Here is a 26,870-nt window from a genome sequence, read left to right as displayed (position 1 = left end):
TTTGTATCTCTGATTAGGTGCTTTGGGTGACTCTACTTGCAGCATTAAATGTTACTGAATTACAAAGAATGTTGTGCACAGCCGGGGAAGCCAAAACGGATTTTTTTTTCTTGAATACTATTTCTTTTTTTAGTCTGACAGAAGTAGAAATCTTAAGAAATGACTAGTAATGACGATTGTGACTGTAACAGAGGATCTTCGATGTGGTCTCTGTGCTTCACACCCATGGGATCTAGTGTACACACGCTGGATCGATCGGTATTATAGCAAGCTCTTTTAACGGATTTTCGCGCCCAGCCCTCAGGCATGCGCAGGAACCCCACTGCGCATGCCCAGAGGGGAGGGCGTGGATATCCCACCAGTTCCTTTCTTACCGCCGTGTTGGAAATATCTCTTTCTCATAGGTCTGATCGGTTTGCTTTTTTGGCTTTTGCCTCATGGCTCTTCGGATTTTTCCTCACTTTATCCTTTTTTCTTCAGTGTTTCTTTGTTCTTTTAAAAACTTAAAAAAAACAAAAAACTTTATTTTACAACTGAGGGGGAAGTTGCCAGTTTACCTCAGTGTGGCCTTCAGGCTACCCCCCCCTCACCCCTTCTGTCTTCTTCGCTGTTATTTTTATGGAGAAGAAGTGGGGCTTTTTAAACCAGACCATCACACCCTGTGTATTTTTTGTCTGGGAGAGTCTCATCGACCTGAGTCCTGTCGCCACTGCGCTCGCTTTTCCAACCAGACACGAAAAAATAGACCTGCGCGCCTTAAAGTGGCACTCCTTGAGTCGGCGTTGCATCCTTCCACAGTGATGGACTCCGAGAGGCCTTCGACATCGACGGTTCCGGCCTTGCCGCCCACTTCTCTTCCGATACCGCTCTACCGAAGGCAAAACCACTGGCATCGAAGGCGCAATCCTTTGCTTCCACGCCGGTGAAAAAGAAGGCCAAACCAAGTAAGGCGCACAAGTCTGCAAAGAAGGGCTCCTCTAAGTCCCTTAAGGTGGCAAAGAAGGGGAAGGTAGCGGTGTCTGCACTGGGTGATGCCCCTAAAGTGTCTCCCGCTCCAACGGCAGTATCGATACCGGAGGCCCAAGCCCCTCCACTGATACCGACCATTCAATTATTGGACTCCCCTATACACCAATTGGAGCGTCCTTACTCCGACATTGAGACGGTAGAGCTCCTAAGTCATCAGATGGATGTAGATTGAACATGCAGACAACGACGGTATCGGAGGCTCCTGAAATCGATTCCCGTCGGGATCGATGTACTTCTAACAGCACGCAGCGTCACCCTCCACGTCTGCATGTTCAATCTGTCGATATCGACGACCGGGATTACAGAGACTACTCTCAAAGGCAGGCTGCCGCCTTGTCACCGAGACGTCCACGGTCCAGAAGTCGATCCCCCCGAGTCTTTCTACCCCCCCACCTCTGTCTTGGGATCAACGACAGCTTAGGTATCTTTATGGGGGTTATCCACCATCCATGCCATGGCTGACTCCGGTGGGATAATCTGACTGGGATCGTTATTCGTCCCACTCTGCCCACAGATCACGGTCGCCCTACAGGTCAAGACCTTTGGCATCTTTGTTGCGTCCTCCTGAGGACGACCCTTCCCACCACGATCCGGAACCTAGTCGTCCGTCAAATCCCCAAGTCGTACCACCTAAACCATTAACCAATCAAACTGAGGTCACTCCGGTCCAAATACCACACCAAGATTCCTCTGACTCTGTGAAAGAGGATTTGGATACCGAAGCCTCCGAGGTTCATACCTCTCCTGACCATAAGTCCCCTGATCAGGCTGTCACTGATGATCTACCCATATCCCCATCTGACAATCTCACGTCATATACAGATCTCGTCAAAAGAATGCCCCATTCTCTAGGCCTCTCGGTCGTCCAACAACACCCTCAAGTGTCTGATGCAGTTTTTGATATCGTAGAGCTCGATCCCTCTGCCACTTTGGCATTACCTATGTCTACGGTTCTTCTACAAGCCGCTAAGGCACCATGGGAGAAGCCTTCATCAGCCCCAGTGTCAACTAGATGCCTGAAGCACATGTACAGAGTCCAGGAAACTAGAGCTGAATTTTTATTCTCCCACCCTCAACCAAATTCTATGGTTGTAACCTCCTCCTCCAAATCTAAAAGAACTCACTCTGCACCTTCTGACAGGGAAAGTAAGAAATTGGATGCCTTTGGCTGATGCTTCTACTCTACAGGAGCGTTGGGAGTGAAAACCACAAATTACTTGGCCTGCATGAACAGATAACAATACACTCTGTGTGAAAGGTTTTCTGAAATCCTAACTCAACTTCCTGAAGATAAACTACAGGCAGCCAGAGTTATTCAAAAGGAAGGCATGGTGTTGGCAAAACAGATGATCAGCACTTCAAAACATGCCCTAGACGCCTCCTCGGGAACGATGGCCTCTGCAATAGCTCTGAGGAGACATTCCTGGCTCCTCTGCGAGACAACAATACCGTCCTCACACCTGGTCCAGGCCCTGGCAAAGGCGTACCCCAAGTCGTCAGTCTCCTGACAGACAATGGAGACCGCAGACTTCTTCAGGAGGCCAAAAACCCACCTTCCAAAAACCACGGTTTGGATCTGGGCAAAACTCTTCTCGCACGAAGCAGGCAAAACCCTCCAAACAGGGTTTTTTACTTCCCTCTCACCGAGTCAGTGCAAAACCCTTCCTTCACACCTGGCGTCATATCACCTCAGACGAATGGGTACTATCCATCTTGACCTGAGGCTACCATATCCAATTCCACCAGAACCCCATTACTCCTGTCGTCGTCTCCACACCCCCTTCCCCACCTCTCCTGGAAGAGCCATATTAGATCTAAGGGCACTGAACTGTTTTGTGACCTACCACTGTTTCCGCATGGTGTCCCTGCAACAGATTATGCCGCTCCTCCGAAAACATGTCTGGATGGCCACCCTCGACCTCCAAGATGTGTACTTCCACCTCACCATCCACCCCTCCCACCGCCAATACCTACGCTTCGCAATTGGTCAACAGCATTACCAATATGCGGCCCTGCCATTCAGCCTGTCAAGCACCCTGAGGGTCTTTACAAAGACTAAGATTGTCGTTGCAGCCTTTCTCCATCTCAGGGGTATTTCCATCTACCCCTATATTGACGATTGGCTCCTGGTACTCAGACGAATGGGTACTATCCATCTTGACCCGAGGCTACCGTATCCAATTCCACCAGAACCCCATTACTCCTGTCGTCGTCTCATTTGCGTCCAGTCCAAAGACTACAGTACATCGGTGCTATACTGGATTCCAAGACATGCATGGCTTACCTGCCACAAGACAGAGCGGCAGACATCATTTCCCTAACCAATGTCGTCCTTACCCAGCCTTCAGTCATGGCTTTCCAAATTCAGAGGCTTCTCGGCCTCATGGCCGCAACTACGTTGGTCCTCGTCTTTGCCAGACTAAAGATGCGTCGTCTACAACTGTGGTTTATCCGCAAGTATGCCCCAACGAAAAACGCACATACCGTCCTCCTAACCCCTCCTCCCAACATACGAGACTCGTTACTTTGGTGGACTGTCCCTTCCAATCTCTTCCAGGGAGCACCTTTCCATCCTCCATCACCCCAAATCACTCTGACCACAGATGCTTCCCTGTCGGGCTGGGGTGCTCACATGATGGGCATGTGTGTGGGAGGCAAGTGGAACACCCACGAACAAGGTCGACACATAAACTTCCTGGAACTGCTTGCAATGCAGTTCGCTGTCAAGAGTTTCTTACCACTGATCAAGGGAAAATGTGTTACAGTCCTCACGGACAACATCACTGCACTCGCTTATGTCAACAAGCAAGGAGGCACGGTCTCCTTACGTTTCTGCAACCTTGCCATCCAGTTATGGGATTTTTGCATCACCTACGACATTTTCTTGATAGCCACGCACATCCCAGGACACATGAATGTGCAGGCAGACCATCTAAGTCAAGCAGGGCTCAGTCTCCACGAGTGGGAAATGAACCCAACCTACCTCCTCCCACTCTTCCACAGGTGGGGAGCTCCCCAAGTCAATGTTTTTGCCACCAGAACCAACAAAAAATGTCCTCTGTTTTGCAGCCGAGGAGGCAGGGACTCACATTCTCTAGGAGACGGTTTCCTTTATCCTTGGTCCAAGAACCTCCTTTACCTGTTCCCCCCCTTACCCATGCTTCTGAGAGTGGTCCGCAAAATCGTCAAAGACAGCGTGAACTGCATATTGATAACCCCATGGTGGCCGAGGCAACCGTGGTTCTCGACCGTCCTCGAATTGTCAACAGGGATATACCACCAATTCCCTCCAGCACAGAATCTCCTCTTCCTGTCCGACTCCCCTCTGCTACATCACGACGTACCACGCTTGAAATTGACAGCGTGGAGAATGACGTCAACAATTTTTCCACCCGCGTAGCGAACGTTCTACTGAACGCCGGAAAACCTACTATGCGAAGGTGCTACCATTATAAATGGCAAAGGTACTGTTCTTCCCTTGGTGATGATGCCCCTCGAGCCACCTCCGCGGGTCTCGATAAAGTTTTCCAATTCCTCCTATCCCTCGCTGACTTGAGACTTTCCCACTCATCGTTACGTGTTTATTTGGCCGCCCTTTCGGCCTACCATGTTCAAGTTGACAGATGCACACTGTTTTCCCATCCCCTTTCAAAACGTTTTTTAAAAAAAGAAGAAGAAGAGATTGAATTTATACCCCGCCCTTCACTTGGAGTCTCAGAGCGGCTTACAAACTCCTTTCCCTTCCCCTCCCCACAACAGACACCCTGTGAGGTGGGTGGGGCTGAGAGAACTCTGACACAAACTGCTCTTTTTCAAGGACAGCTGTGCCAGAGCTTGTGACTGACCCAAGGTCACATCAGCAGGTGCAAGTGGAGGAGTGGGGAATCAAACCCGGTTCTCCCAGATTAGAGTCCGCGCACTTAACCACTACACCAAAAGGTTTATTGCATCTCTACCCTCCTGTCAAAACTCTTGTCGTTCCCTGGGACCTTCCTCTAGTTCTTCGCCAGCTCACGAGGAAACCCTTTGAGCCACTCGCAACTTGCGATATGAAATGTCTGTCGTGGAAGACGGCCTTTCTGGTTGCTGTCACCTCTGAAGGCGAGTTGGAGAAATACTGGCTTTCAGGAATGACATGCCATACTTGTCCTTTTTGCCAGACGGCATCTGCCTCGTACCTGACATCTCGTTCCTGCCAAAGGTAGTGTCAGAATTCCACCTACAGGCAGAGGTCTTCCTCCCGGATTTCTTCCTGGCTCCAACATCCTCAGAGGACAGACTGTTACACACCTTGGATGTGAAGCGTGTGCTCCTGTTCTACCTGAACAGAACCCGCCCAGCGAGACGTGACTCCCAACTATTCGTCTCATACGCACCATCAAGGCTCAGCATCATGGCTCAGCGTCTCTCAAGGTGGATTGCAAGTCTCATCCGCCTCTGTTACCTCATTGCCAAACAGCCATTGCCCGGCCCTATCAGGGCTCATTCAACTCGAGCTGTTGCAGCTTCCACTGCCTTCCTCCAGGGAGTGCCCCTGATGGACATTTGCAAAGCCGCTACGTGGGCCACGCCTAACACCTTTATCAGGCACTACGCCTTAGACATCCGCAAAAACTCTAATACCAACATGGGACATCACATTCTATCTTCAGCTACGCAGTAAAGGACCTGCCAACACCCTCCTCCAGGTAGGCCACTGCTCGCTAATCTCCCATGGGTGTGAAGCACAGAGACGACGTCGAAGATAAACAGGTTGCTTACCTGTAACTGGTGATCTTCGAGTGGTCATCTGTGCATTCACACCACCCGCCCTCCTTCCCCGTTGCTGTCAGCTTCTACATTTTCAATAGGGGTTGATCTGCGGCGGTTTGAAGGAACTGGCGTGATGTCCGCGCCCTCCCCTCTGGGCATGCGCAGTGGGGTTCCTGCACATGCCCAAGGGCTGGGTGCGAAAATCAGTTAAAAGAGCTTGCTACAATGCTGATCGATCCAGCGCGTGCGCACTAGATCCCATGGGTGTGAATGCACAGATGACCACTCGAAGATCACCAGTTACAGGTAAGCAACCTGTTTTTGCTTTGCTTCAGGCCAGATTCTGAGAGAGCAATGCATTATTTCAACATATGTTCCCTTTCTATTTACATATTTTCTCCCTACTTGCTTTATGCATGTGGTGTACTTTAAGCATGCCCCTTCAGTTACTTTTGCCAAGGAACTGTGCACCAGAGTATATGAGCACCATCCTGCCAATGCTTGAATTGTGCAGCTTAGTCCTATTTCCCTGGCTCAGGCAGGATACTGCCAGCCCCCAATCCAGTGAGTGGAAACCTTATTGTATATGGGTAATTCAAGGATGACCCTTATAGTAATGGAAAGCTGTTCTGGATCCAATAGAACAAGAACCAGATGAAGCAGAGAAATATGTACAAGGCTCATCTACATGATGCCAACACTTTCCTGCCTTCAGAGTGTTAAGATTAGTTAGACTCAAAGAGTAACCCATACTGTGTGTGCTACGTGATGCTCACACTTTGGCTTGGTCCTTGGGAAGGGAGCATCTGCTCTCCTCATTGTTGCTTGTTGCTGATAGGTGACAACCTGTCTCCTCCTTCCTGCTGTTATTGGGCTCCATTCCCTCTCATTAGGGCTACGTCACCCCAAAAGACACTGATAATTGTCACTCAGTCATCCAGGCCTTTGGATTAGGGCATACAGTGATCAGCAACCCCTGTGACATTCTGAATGCATGTGGCCCTGTTCCACTTCTTCTTTAATTGAACTGGCAGGTGAGCTATGCCTCTGGTGAGTCTGCTAGAGATGGGAGGGAGGTATATGGGCAGGAGTCTGCACTCTGACCTTGCTTTATCTGTTCAGTCACCAGCTGGTCGGGATGAGAGTCGAGAAGATAAAACCACCATAAAATGTGAGACTTCTCCTCCTTCCTCACCCAGGACTCTACGGCTGGAGAAGCTTGGACACCCTGCACTGAGTCAAGAGGAAGGCAAGAGGTATAGGGGTCTGGCAGGGGAAATGAAGAGGGAATATGCCTACTCGTTGGCCAGATGTAAACTACACTACTGAATAGGTTATAGAAAGAGAATCAGAACAAAGTGCATAGATGATGAACATCTGCAAATGTTTCCTGCTGACTTGAATCTTGCTCTTTGATGACTGAAAGAAGAACTGGTACCAGGAAGTGGAAGTCTCTTTATGGATACAATCAGCTGACCTCTTTTCCATTACATAGCAATGAAATTAAAACATGCAGTTTATAAAGTAAGCTAATTATGCACTAAATAAGGTTTTGTAGATGACTTCCCAAGCACACAGGTTTGATGCAGACTCTGTGACTTGAAATATCCAATTGTATGGAATTGTGACCTTAAAATTGACAGTAGCTGAATGGGCATGTAAGTGCTGGCTGGTGTTCAGCATTGTTGTATTGTTTACTTATATTCATTCTTGGCTCTGGCCTGCTAAGAGTAACATTTGGTACTTCTAAACTGCTAGGCATACAAATAGGTTTGAGATGAATATGAGGAATTGAAGAAGAAGAAGAAGAGATTGGATTTATACCCCGCCCTTCACTTGGAGTCTCAGAGCAGCTTACAAACTCCTCTCCCTTCCCCTCCCCACAACAGACACCCTGTGAGGTGGGTGGGGCTGAGAGAGCTCTGGCACAAACTGCTCTTTTTCAAGGACAGCTGTGCCAGAGCTTGTGACTGACCCAAGGTCACATCAGCAGGTGCAAGTGGAGGAGTGGGGAATCAAACCCGGCTCTCCCAGATTAGAGTCCGCACACTTAACCACTACACCAAACTGGCTCTCCTACACCAAACTGGCTCTTGACTGTAATGACTACTGATGACACCAAGATACTGTCTAAACTAGTGATATCCCCCTATCTAGTTCCTAAAACAGTATTTTCCCTTATGTTCTTAAAGGGAATGGACATTTAGGGGCTTTCCTCAGTGTGAAAGGTTGCAAGTTCTCCACTGTCTCTTGCCTTACCCTCCCTCTCCACTTTGCAACAGCACCTCTTCCACCCATAACAGCAAAATGGTTCAAGAAGAAGAAAGGGAACAAATAGGCTGACTTGCAAAGGAGTCTGATTGCTATATAGGATTCTGTACATGAATACTCAGTAACTGGGGATCTTAAGACTCATTTCACACAGCAAAAAGTATAATTAATGTCTTGGTAAAAAGAGGAAATAGTATTAATTCTGCGAAGCTAATCTTGCTTCACTGTGTTCTTCATTGTTAGCCTAACCTTTGGCTCCTTCCCTCACATCTTTTAGCTCTATGGAGGACCAGGCCAGTAATCCCAGCAGCAGTAACAGCAGCCAGGACTCTCTGCACAAAGGCTCCAAGAGAAAAGGCATCAAATCTTCTATTGGGCGCTTGTTTGGAAAGAAAGAGAAAGCTCGCTTGATGCAGATGGGCAGAGAAGGTACTATTGGGCAAGGTCTGTGAATTTCTTTTACCCATGTAAAAGGAAAGCTATCCTCCCATATGTCTGTGGGCAGGTGACATCACTGGATAGAGTGTTACTTCTGAACATCCTTAGTAGAATGGAAAAGTAGTTATGGAAGCAGCTTTCCAGTTAAATCTCCCCCCCCCCCATTAAGAAATAATCATCTTCCTCCTTCCTACTCCAGAGGGGGAACCTTGTTAGAATCTGCTGTAGCACCTTGAAGGATAACAGATTTAGTGTGGCTGCAGCTTTCAGGAGCCCAACCTCATTTTGGCAGATGCATGAAGTAACACTGACAAAGTGAGCTCTGACTCTCAGAAACTTATGCCACAATACATTCATTCGTCTTTTAGTTGCCACGATCCTACTGTTGCTGAAGACTCCTTGGAGGTGGTTAATAAATAAAAAATGAAAGCACAAATGGAGAGGAGGGAACAAGGTTTGGAAAATTAGGACTGTGAATTTCTGCTTAAGGCGATAGCTGTATGAGGATGGATGGATGGATGATAGATTGAAAGATGATAGATGGATTAATAGATGATAGAGGATAGATAGATGGATGGATAGAGGATGGATGGATGGATGGAAAAGGGATGTTCAGCACAGAATAGCTGTGTTGGTACACACAAGGCATTAAACCCAAACAATGCAGTCCTGAAGACATCTCTGTGTGTGTGTGTGTGTAGTGCCACCAAGTTGTAACTGCACAGGGTTTTCAAGGCAAGTGATTAAGCAGAGTTGGTTTGCCATTCCCTTCCTCTCCAAGTCTTTGGGGTAGGGCGGGATACAAATCTAAGGATTTTTTTAAAAAAAGTCTTCCTTGATGCTCTTGCATCTAAATACTGACACAATTTAGGTTCTGAGATCTGATGAGATTGGGCTATACTATATCATTCCACGTGCTTAGGTCCCTTGAAAATCAATGTGCCACAAAAGTAAATCATGAAGGTGAGGAGCACTGGATAAAGAAGATAGCTTTGATGATAAACTAAGTTTTCAAGCCTGATATAGAGGAAAACACAGTGACAGAAACAGGAGACCTAGCCAAAGAGGGAATAGCAGCTCCCCATTTCCTTAGTACTAAATTGGAAGTGTCAGAATTGGAAAATAAGTCAGTTTTCCTGTACTGACACTGTGAATCTCCTGGAAAGGGTCAGATGAGTATCCAGGACATGCCTCATTGCCCAAAAGAGGCTGATGGTAGACACGTTTACGGGGAACAGACTTGAGTAAGAGAGGGAGGATAGGATGAAAGGTTGTGATAATAAGGACTGGCAAACTGAAGGTGTGCAAAGCCACAAGGGGCAAATACTGAAATCCAATAGCAATGTGGTCATAGCAATAGAGTAGAAAGAAGGTTTTAGCATGGGCCTTTTGAATTGTTTGTAGAAGACTGTACCCATAGGCAAAAAAACAACCCTCCAAGTAGGTTGTTTCAGTGATTGCTTTTCTCCCTTCTGTATAGAGTTGCTGTTTCTCTGAAAATGACAGCCATATCGTAACATCCTGTCAAAGCAACCAGTTTCATGTGCCAGCTGTCTGAAAATGAGTTCAGCAATAGGCCTAGATACATACAATAGTAACACTTGGAACAAGCAAAAAACAGAAGTAGAAGAAAGGAAAGGTTTGAGGGAGCTGGGAAGTTGGGAAGGAAGTGTTGAATAAAGTGAGGAGGTGAGAGGGTGGGTGTTGAGGCACATGTCAACACAGGGCTTTCTGTGGCACCATGTACAGGATTCAGAAATAATATTGCTTTTATGTACAGTGTTTAAAAATAAAACGCCATATACATATTTGTGGGAATGCACAGTGATATGGTACTCTTAATAAAATAAAATTCCTTACTAGTTACTCCATGAAACTCTCATTGCTCATACCCTGAAGCATCAGATCTTTAGCACTACTCCAGCACACTATATTACACTAAGAATACTTTCTATACCACTGTCATGTGTAAGTGCAGCTCATTATACTCATGAAAAAAACTAAATTCTTGATACCAAGGGGAGTGCAACAACTGAAAAACATGATACAAAGTGTTTGTTATACAAAGATTTGCTTCAGTATATGAGTTTCCCTTTGTATTTCCAGCTCTGTGGGTCATCAGAATCCACTAGTCTAATCCTCTGTCTTTTACATTTCTCAGTTATGCTGACAGATTCAGAGATTAACATTCAGGACACTCTTGGTCTTGGCAAGCTGGGAGCCCAAGCAGAGAAAGACCGACGGCTTAAAAAAAAGTGAGTGTGCTGGTTCAGGATTCCTTTCAGAAAGGTTTTTTAAATATCCTACCCATTTCTGAAGAGCTTCTGTGCTTTGGCCATGGAATCCCTTTGCCATTGCAGAACATTCTGGGATGCATTCTAGAATGAAATCTCAGTTCAGGTGAGACACTGTTGGAGGACACTTATCCTATGTATGCCCATGCTTTCCTTGCAGGTACACATTACAAGGAAAGATTGCTTAATATATTTTGGTAGCTTTCCAAAGCTTCACAACCCTTCCTTTTTCAGTGACTTCCTGTCCACATAGCTAATGGCTAGAAAAAATTCTTGAGATTAGCTACAGGTGAGCTCATCTGTCCAGATCTTTCTGTGTGTCTCTGAGGGCTTTTCCAGTGGTACAGAACCTGGATTTTTTCCCTTAGCACAATAGTAGTATTAGTATAGTGATGGAGGCCAAAATCCAAAGGCTTTCCTTCCGATGCTTAGCACAGGCAATAAAGTTCTGCATACCACTTCTAGGAGGCAACATCAGGGAAGGCCTTGGCCTCCATGCCAGGTTGGTTTGGCCTCCAAATTGGCCACTGTGTGAAACAGTATGCTAGACTGGATGGATCATTGGACTGATCCTGCAGAGCTCTTCTAATGTTTTGTTCTTCCAGACATGAGCTTTTGGAAGATGCTCGAAGAAAGGGCATTCCCTTTGCTCAGTGGGATGGCCCAACTGTAGTGTCCTGGCTGGAGGTAAGACTACTTCAAGAGCTACAAATTATTAACAATAATTATTTTGTTCAACTCTAGGGCTGAGACAAAATGGAAAAGCTTTCATCCACTGTGAAAAGTGCCCAAGCTTGACACCAGCAGTCAGGCACTACATTTCATTTAAAACATTTCTCTGCCGCCTTTTCACCCAACTCGGTGCCCAATGTGGTGAACATTCACACATCCCAAACTTTACTATATATATATTGAAAACAAAACATAAACACATATAAATACATAAACATAGAGGAGGACTAATAAGAGTTAGTGAGGGAACACCTAACAAAACACAGAAGTCTTCATCCACTGGGAGAAGACAATGATAGAGGGAGACAGACAAATCATCCTCAGGTGGGAGTTCCAAAATTTTGGCAGCCCTGTCAAAAGGCCATTTCTCATGTTGCCAGAAAGCATTAACCTTATTCCAAATTACCTTTGAGATGTCACATAGCCAAATCTGATTGACTATGTGGCATTGTGACATTATCACACTAACTGTGTGATCCCCGGTTGATCAAAAAAAGGGAACAGGCTGCAAACATCAATGAAGAAGGGTGTGTATATTTTGGCAACTCCTGGCCAAAAATGTTCACATATGAACACTAGGTGCAATCCCATTTCCTATATCAGTTACACGTTTAATCTGCTGCAAACATTCCATTCTTTACAAGAATTTCCTTCAAATTGAGTATAAAATATACTAATGAGAAAAACATTCTGTTTAATTGCCTTCATTTCTCCTAGTAAAATTATCTCCTTCAAGATTAAGAAAAAGTTGGAGAGAACATTAATGACTTGGTGTACCTCCTTAAACCAGTGAAAGTGTGCATGATCCCATCTGTGGTTTTCTTTGTTGCAGCTTTGGGTGGGCATGCCTGCTTGGTATGTTGCAGCCTGCAGAGCCAATGTAAAGAGTGGTGCCATCATGTCTGCCTTATCAGATACAGAGATACAGAGAGAGATTGGCATCAGTAATGCCCTTCACCGGTTAAAACTGCGTTTGGCCATTCAAGAAATGGTGTCTCTTACAAGTCCTTCAGCTCCTCCTACCTCAAGAACAGTAAGTATTGCATGTTGCATTCTTGAGATTAACAGATCTTCCCTGCTTTCCTGCTTCCCTGTTACTAATTTCCCTTACCATGTAAAGGACTAAAACCCAAATCCCAGAGCCTTTCAGTGAGACACAAAGGCTAGCATCGAGCATTCTGATGAAGACTTGCTTCCCATCTCTTCTCAATGAGAGCATAGTAAGCCCTGTGCTTCGTGTGAGGTTCTTAAAATAAGATGGTAGCAGTGCCTCTATGTCAGGCTGTTCCCATGATCAGTGGAAGTAGCCTGAATCTAGGCCACCAGCTCTGTTGGCTTTATTTGAAGAAGGCTTTGCTCTCTGCAAAACTCATATGCTTGCTTTGGACTTTTCGCTTGCCAAAACGTATGTATTTGATCTCTAATTTCCCCTCATTGCTCTAAATCAGGGGTCCCCACTGTGATGACCATGGGCACCATGGTGCCCGCCAACACCTTTCTGGTGCCCATCAAATGTTTTTAGTAACTGGGTATGGACAGGTGCAGCTTTTGCCCAGCAAGGTTTCTGAATGGCCACTGGAGATTTGATTGCCTGTGCAGATTTTTTAAAATGTTGCTTTGGCAGCAGCTGCCACCACAACACAAGGATCTTCTCTATGTTGCTGAAGGTAAGCTGTGACGGCCATTCTCCCCCCATGGTGACCGTTTTGTGATTGCATCCACCATGCTATGTCTGAATTCCAAAAGTACCCACAGGCTCTAAAATGTTTGGGAACCCTGATATAAAGGAACAGGAGGTGGCTCAAGACAAGGCAGGAATGTAGGGCAGGTGGAGGTGGGAGTGGCGGCCAATAATTAGAAGCCATCAAGAATGTAGGGCTGGGCAAATAGTGTACAAGCAAGAAACTGAGGAAACAAAAACAGAGGTTATAGTTGCTGCTGTCATGAAGTTCTAGAGGAGGCTTCCATCACTTCTGTTCCTTTGAAATGTAACCAAAGGTAATCTATCCCTACCACCAGGGAGAAAAGTGATCATCATTCAAAGCATCAAAATTTATTATCCTAAGGATCTTTGTCTTGAGGGTAAATTGGAATGACTTTTCATAGTACCTTTGTTACGACAGCCCCTGAAAACTATCTTTATCTACATATCAACACAGGCTTAAATTAGGATGGCTTTCAAGTTAAAATGCTTGAATGACAAGTTCCTTCCTCACCTGTTCACCTGTCTGATCTTTCTCTGTAGTCATCTGGAAATGTCTGGGTCACACATGAAGAGATGGAAACTATGGCAACTTCAACCAAAACGGTAAGTGTCCTTTGGATAATAATGGTTCAGTGTCCATTTCATCCTTAGCAAAGTTGTCAGGGATGACATTTCACATTTAAAAAAAACTTTTTGAGAATTAATATTGCAATCTACCTTTTACAGTATAGCATGCCCACAATTAGAGGCTGTTGTAAGTCTAGCCAAATGATTTACCTGTATGAAAAAGAAATTTCTTCTTGTTCAGGGCCCGCAAGTGTTGAGCTTCAAGTCAGCAGTAGCAATTGCGTCCCTTTCAATTTGCATCCCTTTCAATTTGGATACAGATGACCTATTTAATAGAAAACCTGTTTTTGTGTATGGTAACTTAGTTGTTCTTGTTGAAGCTCTTTTTGGGGAAGCATCCAAGTTCTAGGAGTCTGGCAGCTGACTGTACTCCAAGCCAGTATTTGTGCTTTGGGACTAATGGAAGTCAAGTACAGGCATATTTCTCTTGCTAAAGCATTCTATACGAAGGCCAAAGGTCCTTAATTGGGGTGGGTACGAACCACATTTTTTGTTTTGGTTTGTGACTGTACCACAAACTGAACCACAAACTGATAACGCTGGTTCTCAAACCAAACTGGTTTGTACTGGTTAGTGAGGCATTTAAAGTTTAAACCTCTGCTTTCTGCTCCCCATGGCTATTTGCAGGGAGCAGAAAGCAGTGGTTTAAATGGCTCAGCTGTTTTCCATGAACTGCCGCAAACTGCATCAAAATTCGTGGAAGTTCATGGCGGTGCTTCAGCTTGTGAACATCCCTTTGTGAACCACAAACTGGCCAAAATTCGTGATGAACTTTAGTTTGTCAGCCAGTTTATGCCCATCCTTAGTCCTTCATCTGTGCAAGGCTAGAGAGAAGAATGAATAGCATATTGGATGCATGAACACATGAAGCTTCTTATATTTATCAAAATCATTATTATCTACTCAGACTGGCAGTGGCTCTTCAGGGACTCTGGTAGAGATCTTCCATATCACCTACAACCTGATCCTTTCCGGTTTTCACTGAAGGGCTGAGCCTGGGACCTTCTGCATGCCAAGCAGATGCTCCGCCACTGAGCCTTGACCCCTCCCCCAGGAATTACATTGGGCCCATGTTCCAATGTAATATGTAGCTACTAGGAATTAGCCCAGAGTCACTTACAGGAACACTGCACTCCCACTGCCCAGCCCTTTTGGAATAGAATCTGTTGCTCTTTCAAAAACTGTTTTATCTGTGTGTTTTGAACATACCCATCTGCCTGAACTGCAGAGAGCATGCATTGGTGTCATATGATGCTGTGGTTGTCAACTGCCATGGAGAAAAATGGCCTGTCCCTTTTAATAGAGGCTTAATATGTGGAAATGGGCAGGTGAAGCTTTTCATAGCATGGCGGTAAATAATATCCCACTAAGTCTCTATTGATTCAGGTCATTTTTCTCCAGGTCCATTAGCAAACCCTTTTGTGGCTAGTGTAGATCCAGGTTTCTTAAGCTTAGCCTTTGGAGGCCCAGAATTATGATCAGAGCATGATATTCCACAGTTTGATTTGGTAAAGAATAGGAGTCTCAAATGGAAGCACTTCTCATGCCTGTGGTGTTGTGTGCAGCTTCTGTGTGCAAATATCCGGTTGGTTTGTTGCATTGTCTACATTTTGTCACAAGTGTTTGTCCTCTTTTTGTATCTGAAGTATTTTCAGTCCGTGTATGGTAGTGGTAACTGACTTTGCCTATTGTTTTGTTGACATGCTACACTGTTACATTTAGGACAATGAGGAGGGCAGTTGGGCACAGGTGAGATTCTTGCATTATCTTCTGTCATGTCCACTATATTTGGGAGCATGGAGATGTGTGAGTGGGGAGAACCCAGGAAACCTGAAGTGACTCTATGAAGCTTATATTACTGTGCTTTTTTGAATACTTATTTCCCTAAGTTCCCAAACATGCATCACTGAAAGATGGAGGGCAGATTCAGAGATCTTCTAAACCGTCTTGCTCTTTTCCTTTGTTGTGCCTTCTGTGTAAACTTTTCATGAGTACTCTTGATACAGTATATGCATAATTTTGCCAGGTCTATAACATATATTCATAACATATATTCATACTCTTCAAAGCTGCTTTCCAAATTGTAACATAGATCCTACGATTGTTGACTACAGTGGAGCTACCTCAGTGTAAATAGTCAATGAATAGCCTCTTTAAAATATTAGAGCAAGTATCAGTAGTAGGAGATTATGGGCTTTTCTAAGTGCAAGACATATGATTATCAGACCTTTACAGAAATGTCTTAAATTTCATCCCAGATTTGTGAAGATGGGATTTGGCAATCACTTCTGAGGAGCGTGCACTCATGTCTTGTCTTTATTTTCACAGACACTAGCTTATGGGGATATGAACCACGAGTGGATAGGGAATGAATGGCTTCCTAGTCTGGGTCTCCCACAGTATCGTAGCTACTTCATGGAGTGTCTTGTAGATGCAAGAATGTTGGATCATCTGACTAAGAAAGATCTCCGAGTGCACTTGAAGATGGTAGACAGTTTCCATCGGTAAGAAAAATGTCTATAGACATAGATCTGTGTTTTTTTTTAAATCCCAGTAGAGGAATAGTCTTGTTGCAGTCAGCTTGGAGGGTGTTTCCTGTGTCCATTTTTCTGACGTTTTGTGGAGTCTATTTAAATTCCTTCAGGCAATTAAAAAACAACAAAATTTTCTCTTTTTTTTTAAGTGAAGTACTCTGATGCGAGACATATTGTAGAGACTATTAAAAGCTGACACTGAGGATAAGGAGGGAAGAATGGAGTGACCTTGAATGTTTACCAGTGTGGCTTTTCTTCTGCGATATAAACAGTACAATGTTTCGTCAGCAACATAAATGGCTATAGATATTTACTGTAGTGTTAATAAGCTCTTGGAACCAGTTGTGACTGAAAAATGGCCTTGTATACAGAGTTTGTCTCATTGTAAGTGATTGTAAAAGTGGATTTACATTTTCAGTGGTGTAATTACAATGATCTTAGATTGCTGTAAAGCATCACTCAAGTCATATTCAGCCTATGAAGAAGGCTATGACAGGTCTTGTAGTAAGCTAGGAGTAAACTCTCTGTTGATATTTTGCAGAACAAGCCTGCAGTATGGCATTATGTGCCTGAAGAGACTGAATTATGATAGGAAGGAACTGGAGAGAAGGCGGGAGGAGAGCCAGCATGAAATCAAAGGTAGGTGACAGAGGTCTTTTTGTGGCAAACTGCAAAAGAATCAGTCTCTCATACCAAATTTTCTTGGTGCCATTTTTGAAACTGACTGCTGCCACAAACACAATGTTTGATACTAGATTTGATGTGCACAAAATGTGTGTTTGGAAAAAGAGTCATAATTCTATTTCCTGAATTAACTTTTTCCTTATTCATTCTCCCAATTGTCTGTCTCACTTGTAGCATCCTGCTAACTATCCTGCTAACTTTCCCCATATAGGGAATTCTAGCTTTAAGTGGGAGCTTGGTAATTTGGGGACAGAGAGCCTCCAGAGTTAGCTCGAATGGAGAACTGACCCAAGGTAGAACTTTAGTGAACAATTTCTTCACCTACGTGGATTTGCCTTGGGTTTTTGAGGAAACAGAATAGTGGTAAATTTTAGTTGGTTAATGATCTGTCTTTTAATATGTCAGGTAAATGTTTCTGTTTCCAAAATCTTCAAATATATTGGCACAAAAGTCATAATTTACCCTGAAAATGATGTAAGAGTATAATAAACAAAGTCTACTGCTCTTTGTTAAAAGGAAAGGTGGTAAAGTATTTGTTTCTGATGAGGACATTGAAATAGAGAGTACTCTCTATTATTATATTTCCAGGATACTAGCAATTCCATTTACACAAAGGCCCATTGAAAACTATTGCCCTTGTACATGCAGAAGACTTAGTGGAAGAGTGCTCTGCGGCAGAGACTATCTATCTATCTATTATTATTGTTGTTGTTAAAAATTTTACCCCACCCTCCTGGCCGAGGCCGGCTCAGGGCAGCTTACACAACAGAATAAAATTCCAACAATACAGCGTAAAATCATCAACATCAATTAATATAAATAACAATATTAAAACCAGTAACAATTTAAAGTGCTAGCAGACATAATTTCCTCATTTCACAGTCAGCTTTTTGTCATGGTGATGGAACTCATTCATATGATTCAAGCATTAGCTTTAGTTAATTAATGTACTCACTAAAATTTGCAGTTCCTGGCACTTGGTTTTTTTCATATTTTTGGTTTAATCTTGAGGGAGAGTATGTTGTTAACAGTAACTATGCTATGCTTACAGTAGTATAGTAACTATACATGCAACATAGTGATACCAGGTATGGTATGTAGAAAGATTTTTTTAAAGCCGAGCTTATATGTACGGACTATGTAATGTAGAACAGCACTGTGCATACCTTTATATGTTCATAGGCTCTGTTCATGTGATTAGGAACTCTGGAAAAGCAGCATTTCCAATTATGTGGGTGGGAGCCTGTGCACATACAATTCAAATGCATATAGGATCTGTGCCAATGAGGGGATCAGAGTGCATAAGTAGGAGGTAGAGCTAGTGGGTGCAATCCCTTGCCATATGCATGTGGGCTGTGTAACACAGATCTCTGTGTGTGTCATGTGAATGATGCTAGTTACAATTAACAAGCTGTTCTCTATCTTGGGGAGTTTATGGGGACTTGGAAACTGTTCTCAATGATAGTTTTATCAGTCCTGAATGTATGGCCACACTGTCTTCTAGATGTGCTGGTCTGGACCAATGATCAAGTCATTCACTGGATTCAGTCCATTGGGCTTAGAGAATATGCCAACAACCTCATTGAGAGTGGAGTCCATGGGGCACTGATAGCTTTGGATGAGAATTTTGATCATAATAGTCTGGCACTTGTGTTACAAATACCCACTCAAAACACTCAGGTAAGAAGAAATATCCATGGATATTTCAGAACAAATGTCATATATTTCTGTCTTTGAGTCTTGGTATCTGCCATATAATTAATGGAATTTCAGAGAACATGAAAGAAATTCAAGTTATATGTTAATTGAAGCAATTGCCCTTTGAAAAATTGAAGAATTCAGTCTGGATGTGTAGCAGTTTGTGCTTTGAAAACATAAGGGTTCTACAAGTACCCCCTCACACCATGTTAATCTACCTCAACCACATTTCCCCTATACTATACTCCATTCACCTATACTTCCTTGTACCAGAGCCCAACCTACAGAATCCCTGTCATCAGTCAAGATCGCTAAATGGAATCTCCGAATTCAAAGGCATTCTACCTTAGAATACCAGATGGTGATAACAAACTGAAGAGGTTATGCTGGTATAAACTTTCCAAAGGTATTTGGCTAGTCACTGTTCAAAGTAAGATGTTGGATTAGATGGAGACATGTGTCTTATCTATGATCACAAACTGAATGCAAGACATAGGTGAAGTAAGCCCCCAAAATCAAATTATTTCTCCTTTAGTTTTCCTAGTCCTACAGAGATGATTTTCCTCTCAAATTAATTACCCTCCAATTTAATTATCAGAAAACATCCAAATATCACCCTTCAATGCTAACTTCCCATCCAGCTTTTCCCATTCAATTAATTTACTATAAAAATTCCTTCCCTGCCCATTCATTACCAAACGTTTCTTCCCCCTTTTGAAATGAAAGGAAATGCCCATTTTTCTTGCACATCTCTTGATCATAACCAGGCAGCCTAAGACAATTCTATGCATTAACATTGCCCTGTTATCCTGGCTTTCTATACTTCCAGCTTTAAGAAAACAAAGTCACCTGAATATGAAATTGAGTAGTGATCCAATCAACAGCCACAGGCCTGCTAGTGGTGCCATGACTCATCCCTCCTTCATAGCCCATGCATAGACATTGACAGGACGCTTGAGTCCTATCTGTAGAGGCAGCAGAGAGTAACCTTATTTGCTCAGTTGTAGTGGCAACTTGGAACACTGATCTTTATTATACATTTGCCCTTAAAATGGAAGTTTATCTCCTTATGCAGTTCTTACAATTGGTTACATTCACAGATGTTCTAATGTTTTGCAGTAAAATGATGCTTTTAGTTCACTTTCAGGTATGTTCACTTTGAGTGTGTTCCAAGAAGATAAATCAGCTTTCAGGAAATACTTGATTATTTCCTATAGTGTTCTTAGTCTTAGTCTCCTGTAGTTCCTTGTGTTAGTTGCTTCCTTTTGATAGACCATTACTGTTGTCTTATTTGATGTTATTTCCAGGCACGACAGGTGATGGAGAGAGAATTCAACAATCTGCTTGCCTTGGGCACTGATAGAAGGCTTGATGATGTGAGTACCAAGTACTATCCTCTAACTAAATCATGGTGGGAATATGAGATATTTGGGGCACATGCTGTTGGCTAAGAAATTGCCCAAGCAAATGGAGTACTGGAAATATCCTTCCATGAAAGGAACATTGTAGTGCTCAAATTCTGTGCAGGAAATAATAAAGTATAGGTACGCTGATCCACGGAGATTGCAAATAGCAAAGGTGGGGACCGTGTTAGGAAATGGTGTGGACCAGAGAGGTTGTCTTCTTATTCCTTGGGGGGAGGGGTTGTGGCAGCAGAACCTGTGCTGTTTGCTTTTCTTTTTTTATTTTCAAAGGGATCCCACTTGCCAAATACTAGCCCTTTAGCAACAACCTAACTCCTTCATGTTTAGGAAGCAGGATATCATTTCTTTATGGAGAATCACTTTTTTAGTTTAACTTAAACCCTCATCAGTTGGATTGGACTAAACAAAGTCCGAACAGCCAGTTTTACATAAACCTAAATTAATCTCATTAGTCAAAATGGTGCAAGTCTGTATGTAGACACATCCTTAGTCTGTGGACCATGGAATCCACTTCCTAAGAAGTGGTAGGAGCCACACAGTTTCACACTGCTTGGGACAAAGCTCTGAAGACCAGTGATGTTGGAAACAGTCTTGCCTTCATCTGGGACCTCATAGCCCCCCTCCATCACCACTTCCTGTCAACCAAATTCCATGAAGTATGGAGCTGTTCTCCTTTTCAACATTATGATGGCCTGCTATCAGAGTTTCCACAGCCCAGCTGCTATTTGTATACGTTGTGAATCAATGTCACACTGCTTGCTGTACCAAAATACCTGTATTATTCAGTCAATAAATATACATACTGGACTGAAAATACGCCGAGGGGTTTATTTAAACTTGGGGATCTGGGACCATTTCAGTACCAATGTCAGTTCTGCATGAGCTTTTCTATTACATCTAATAAGATAAGCTGAACACATATCAGAGCATGGTAGAGCAAGACAAGAATAGTGGGCAATGGAGACAGAAAGCCTTCTTTGATTGTTCAGTGTTCGACAACTACAGGAGATGCTAACTGTTCTCTTAGTATTCCTGAGAGTGAGAAATGCATGGCAGATTAGATAACAGAAGTGAAACAGCCCAATATGAGTCATTGCCAACCCCCTATAAAGGCAGGGGAAGTAGGGGCAATGAACAGAATTAAAATGCAGCATAGGTGGGAAGGATGGAAAGCAGAATTCTTCCACTTTCCACAGTTGCTTCTTCCAAGCTATCCTCCCCCCCCCACATCTGGGTTTATTTGGGCTAACAGAGTGCCATCTGGAGAAGAATGACCACAGGGAAGTGTTGTTAGTGGGGGGAGGGATATGGGAAGCATGGTGAAGAAAAGAGTTCGGCCATTCCTTCTAGCCTGTCCACACTTTATTGTAAATCTGTCACACACACTCTTGACATATTATACTTTGTAGATCTGCACTAAAGGTTGGTTTTATGAGCAGCTAAAAGTATGAGTGAATGAAACAAACACATATTTGTAGAAAGGTGTATCATACTCATCAGAAAGGTGTGCTAGGTGCATCTTGGTGTACAGTTGGTGGCAAATCCTAGTTTGGTTCTGTGAAACTGTTCCTTCTTATGAAGAATCCAGAAACAGCATGTTAACCCAAACATAGGAGATCAAGATGAGATATAGATTGCACCTATTCTCGATGGTATGTTCAGGAGTATATCAAATGGAAAAAAACTGGAATAGACATGACCCTTGAGGGCAGTTTTGCTGAAAACTATGCTGAAAGCTGTCAGTATGTCTGGTCCTTCCACACCATGGAAAGAAGGTGGAGTTCAGGATCGTCTTTCTCATGGCATCCTTAGAGTAACACAACACTTAAAAGCAGCCATGGTGGGATCATCGTACATACCTGAAGTGGCAGACTTTGAAAAGGTAAGTACTGCTGCATTTCTACAACAAGAATCATGAAGGACATCCAGTGATGTAAAGTTCTTACATCACCTTAGCACATGTATAGCCATGAGCAAAAATCTGAAGCACCAGACCTTGCACACAACTATCTATGGAACAAAGAAAACTTTTACAAGACTTCTCTCCCTGCCAGTGGCTCAAGTAGCAGTGCCCCATGCTGCACTTGAAGCACAGATCTGAGTAGTGTGTTCAACCCCAGGTAACCCAAAGTCAAGCCACTAAATTAGTTTAAAAATAAATAAATAAAGTACTTTGGATGATTTTCATGTTCTGGTGTCTGAGTCATGACTGTTCCTAAAAAACAAAACAAAATACACTTTCTCAAACTTATTAGAATGTGCAAATACTCCTGCCCAAAACAAACATGGACACAGTCATGTCCTGAAGGATCTCCCCAGTCTTAACACCAAAGAGCAAGACTTTATTTGCAGAGTGAAGATGCATCAGAGACCTAGCCTGAGGACTGCTTCACACATGACATGTTTTCCTATATGGAAGATCATCCCTGTATAGGAAATAAATTCATATGACCATATGTACAATTATGTCTAAAGACAATTCCTTTATTTTACTGGCATTATACATATTTGGAAACCACTGCACAGATCAGTTTCTAAGCATATGCATCTGAAGGCCAAAGTAGATATTATGGTGTCCCTGGTTCTGACGTGTTGTCACCAACACCATTTTAGAGCTGAACTCAGCAATTTAAAAATGCTGCAAACCGGCAGAACCAAGCAATTTTGTTGCCGTCATCCCCCCTGCCACCTTTTCAGGTGTCAGAACAGCCTCCCATGGGGGGGGTGGGGTGGACAAGCTCACAGGGTCCTGCCAGTTCATGATATTTTTAAATAGTTCAGCTTTAGTTCAGCTCTAAAAAGTTGTCAGTTTCCATGGGTCAGACCTATGGACGCTGCACCACAAAGTCTACTTTGGCAGTGAGGCAATATAAAGTGGTGTCATTTCCAAAACATGACATCTGTGAAGTCACTTAGTCTGACCATTACTTCATCTGAAAACTGTCTGCTCTGACTGACAACTCTTAGTCCTCAAGTCCTTTAAGTGGGAATGCCAGAACTGAACCTGGGCATTTATGCCAGTAAAGTATGTGCTCTGCTACTAAGCCACAGCCACTCTTCTGACATGCTGTCTGAGACTCCCCAAGACATCGGGGAGAGAATCCCAATGGTATCCTATCATAGTGATCTCTCCTTATATATAATTGAATAGTGGGTGCCAAAGTTCTAATTCTAAAATGCACTCCCTTAGTGTATGGCTGATGGCACTGCTCCTCAGCATATATCGCCACCAATCAGAAGGCAAAGCCCGGGTCCCGCCCACACCACAACTGCTGCGATAACCTGGTCTTTTGCATATGGAAGCTGATATTAATATATAATGAACTAAATAATTGATAGTTTGCTGCCTTTTAACAGAACCCCCAGATTTGCTGTGTGTGGTGGACTGCACCTAACCTAATGGTACAGCTAGCATTTTATGTTTTCCTGCTTATAGCATGTGTGAAGTACATAGAGGAGGAAGCAAAATTACCTGGGAGAAGAATGGAATAAAGGAGTGTGCTTGTGCAACTTTCCATTACATACATAGAGAGGGTTCTATCAATTGGATGCTATGGATTCTGGGACAACAAATCTTTTGAGATGAAGGAAGGTTCTGTACAGGTTAGCCTAGCAATCTTTGGGTATACAGTACTATTGAGTATGTTGCAAATAACTGTCAGAGAGAGCTTCGTTATTTTCACTTTGAGGATTGACAGCAGATGCTCTTACAGACCATCTCAGAATATCCATTGGCCTGTCAAGGTTAGTATTGTTTACTCTAACACTGCAACCCATATACATTATAAAAGTAGCAGAAAATATGTATATTTAAAAGCAACAAGAAAACAGAGCAGTCAAAGTAGCAAGAACACTTGACTGGAAAAATATAATTTAACTGCCCAGGTAAATAAAATCCATGGAGAAATTTTTGCAAAGGTTTTGCAAGCATTCTTAATTTTGCAAGCAAATCCTTTGGCAGGGGCTCCCTTTGTCAGGTTCTCAGCATTAGGCTCTTTTCTAAGTGCTGGAGCAATACTGCTATATTGGTATCATATCCTATAGAACAATATAGAGTGACATATTCTGGGTCCTTCCCCATGTACGTTCAGCAAGAAACAGGAGATTTGGAGGGGAAACACTATAGATTAGCTCCAGCTTTAGTTATATCCCTATTCATTGTTCACTCCTGGTGCTTTTCTTAGACTGCTGGCTCTAAGCAGTACTCCTTGCTGTTCCTTCCTCATACCTCAGCAACACAAGACTTGAAAAAATAAAATCAGAGACCTTCTGCCACTTCCTGTTTGGGAAGCTGTTCCAACATAATGCAGTCCAGTCTCCATATGCTTATGTAACCAGGTCCCCATACTTTACACTGCATGATTAATTAGCCAGATGCTGGAGATAGTCACCTGATGAAAGTCCAGGTCCCTCCAGAATTTCACCCCAAATGTCATGCTGTTATTTCATTTCTTCCCAATGGGAACCCAAAACAGCTTACATCTTTCTGCTCTATTTTATCCTCACAACAGTAGATTAGGTTAGTGAGGTAGGTGAGGCTGAGAGTATGTGACTGGCCCAGGGTCATCCAGCAAGCTTCCATGGCAGAGTGGGGATTTGAACCTGTCTCTCCCAGGTCTTAATCTAACCACTGTGCGACACTGGTTTTCTTGCATTTAAACATGAGCAAGGCTACTTTCACATGGATGTTTTCCTCTGCCTTTGCTTCCAAATCTGAATATTGGTTTGGGGAGCATTCACACAACATTGTCCTCTAATCATCCACGTTCCAGTTTTTCCCTGTTCTTGGTCCATTCAACCTGCTTTGCTATTATCTTTTTTTGGGGGGAAATGTAGCCCAAACATTTTAGCATGCTGTCTGGGTGGAAAAGTTCATATTTTCAAAGGACCCGCCCACATTGGTGCCATTTTCCTTTGGTCAGTCCCTTATGGCCACCATGTCCCCTGCCATGACAGTAGGGGAGGGGGCTTTGGTTTTTTACAATTAGATTGTAGCACTTACTACTATTACTGTTATCATGAAATGCATTTTTCCTGGGAGGTTTGCAAGGAGCGAAATCTCTACTTTGCGTTTTTACAGGGTTTCTCCCCCTCTGGGCAGAGACCAGGCTGGGAAGGAGGAAGTCTGTCAGTGGTTTTCCAGGCTCATCTCAGGGACAGAGGATTTGTGTTTTTCCCATTTCTTTTGGTTTCCTTGCTTAATCTGGTGCTGTGCTAAAAGTAGGCTTGTAGACATGTACTTTTAAATAAATACTTAATAACTTTTGATGCTAGTAGCGGTTCTCTGTACCACATAGACCTCCACTGTCTAGAACACACAATTTTAAAAAGGACTGCTGGGGGAAGGCAGGCAGTTGGCAAGTGGCCGTTCCTCCAGAGGTGCTGTGCAGTGGGAGACACAGAGGTAAGGCCTCAGATCTTGGAAGGAAAGTTGTGAGTCCTGACATTCCCAGTGGGTAATGGTGGCGGCAAGGTACCTGAGAGTAGAAGAAAAGCTGCTCCAAGTATTGAGAAGCACCAAGGAGGGCAGGGTAGAATAGGGCCTGCAGGCCAGAGCAGGCATGTTCTGCCACAACTCTGTGTGTGCGTGTGTGTTTTAACCCTTTAAAATCCCACTGAGCAAGGAAAGAAGTACTTTTCTCCCTTTCTCACAATACAAGAACTCGTGGGCATTCAATGAAATTGCTGAGCAGTTGGGTTAGAACAGATAAAAGGAAGTACTTCTTCACCCAGAGAGTGATTAACACATGGAATTCACTGCCACAGGAGGTGGCGGCGGCTACAAGCATGGACAGCTTCAAGAGGGAATTAGATAAATATATGGAGCAGAGGTCCATCAGTGGCTATTAGCCACAAGGTATAGATAGGAACTCTCAGTCTGGGGCAAGTGATGCATTGTATTCTTGGTGCTTGGGGGGGGGGGGCAACAGTGGGAGGGCTTCTAGTGTCCTGACCCCACTGCTGGACCTCCTGATGGCACCTGGTATTTTTGGCCACTGTATGACAGAGTGTTGGACTAGATGGGCCATTTGCCTGATCCAACATTGGCTTATCTAAGTGCGAAGAAGACTCTCATGTGGATGTTCTGTTGGCAATGCAGTTGCCCTGCAACTGCAATTAATGCAAAACAGAGAAGGGGTGGTTTTGCAGTTGAGGGATTACGGTTTGTATGGCCAAACCAGCCAGTAAGCCATCCTGCTCCTAATGAAAGCTTAAGGAAAAACAGGAAAGAGTGTGGAAGTTTGGAAGGAGTATGGCAGTGTCATGTGAAGAGCTTGGACCCGTACATAGTAGCTGTGGAGAGTATGTTAGGTCATCACCTCTGGGAACCATGCTGGTAGGAATAAGGGGCCAAGATATCTTAGTTATGGTGTGTTGCTCAATAACACTAATTTCCTGGTATCTTCAACAGGTACAGACAATGGCATGATCTCAAAGGTAACAAGAATTTTGCCTTGTAGTTCAGATGAAGCTGATTTAAGATTGTCAGTGATTGCTACAGTTAAGCCAGTTTGATGTTACTAACTCTGATTTTGTAATTTTTAAAAAATAGAGGAGCTAACTAATCAACATTTGCCTTCCTGGTTACACATATATGTTTTATTTACTTGATTCAGTCCCATCTTTCGCACACAAGAACCACATTTATATATTTGTCTAGATGGCTTGTCCTTCTTGGATG

At 43.6% G+C, this 26,870-nt stretch overlaps 1 protein-coding gene across 1 annotated transcript in view; it reads left to right on the top strand.

The window, feature by feature from the left end:
• PPFIA4 (protein tyrosine phosphatase, receptor type, f polypeptide (PTPRF), interacting protein (liprin), alpha 4) overlaps positions 1–26,870 on the top strand; it is a 79,552-nt gene that overhangs the window by 35,911 nt on the left and 16,771 nt on the right. The window contains 11 exon segments of the mRNA XM_015416567.1: positions 6,904–7,037; positions 8,330–8,496; positions 10,652–10,745; positions 11,390–11,471; positions 12,349–12,549; positions 13,762–13,824; positions 15,571–15,597; positions 16,177–16,352; positions 16,924–17,021; positions 18,571–18,746; positions 20,072–20,140. Of these exon segments, the coding sequence (XP_015272053.1) occupies positions 6,904–7,037; positions 8,330–8,496; positions 10,652–10,745; positions 11,390–11,471; positions 12,349–12,549; positions 13,762–13,824; positions 15,571–15,597; positions 16,177–16,352; positions 16,924–17,021; positions 18,571–18,746; positions 20,072–20,140 (1,287 nt within the window).

Source organism: Gekko japonicus, unplaced genomic scaffold (assembly GCF_001447785.1).
Source record: "Gekko japonicus isolate JY-2015 unplaced genomic scaffold, Gekko_japonicus_V1.1 scaffold3480, whole genome shotgun sequence".
Taxonomy (NCBI): Eukaryota; Metazoa; Chordata; class Lepidosauria; order Squamata; family Gekkonidae; genus Gekko; species Gekko japonicus.
Note: the sequence above shows the minus strand (reverse complement) of the source record. Positions and strands in the feature narration are given on the sequence as shown.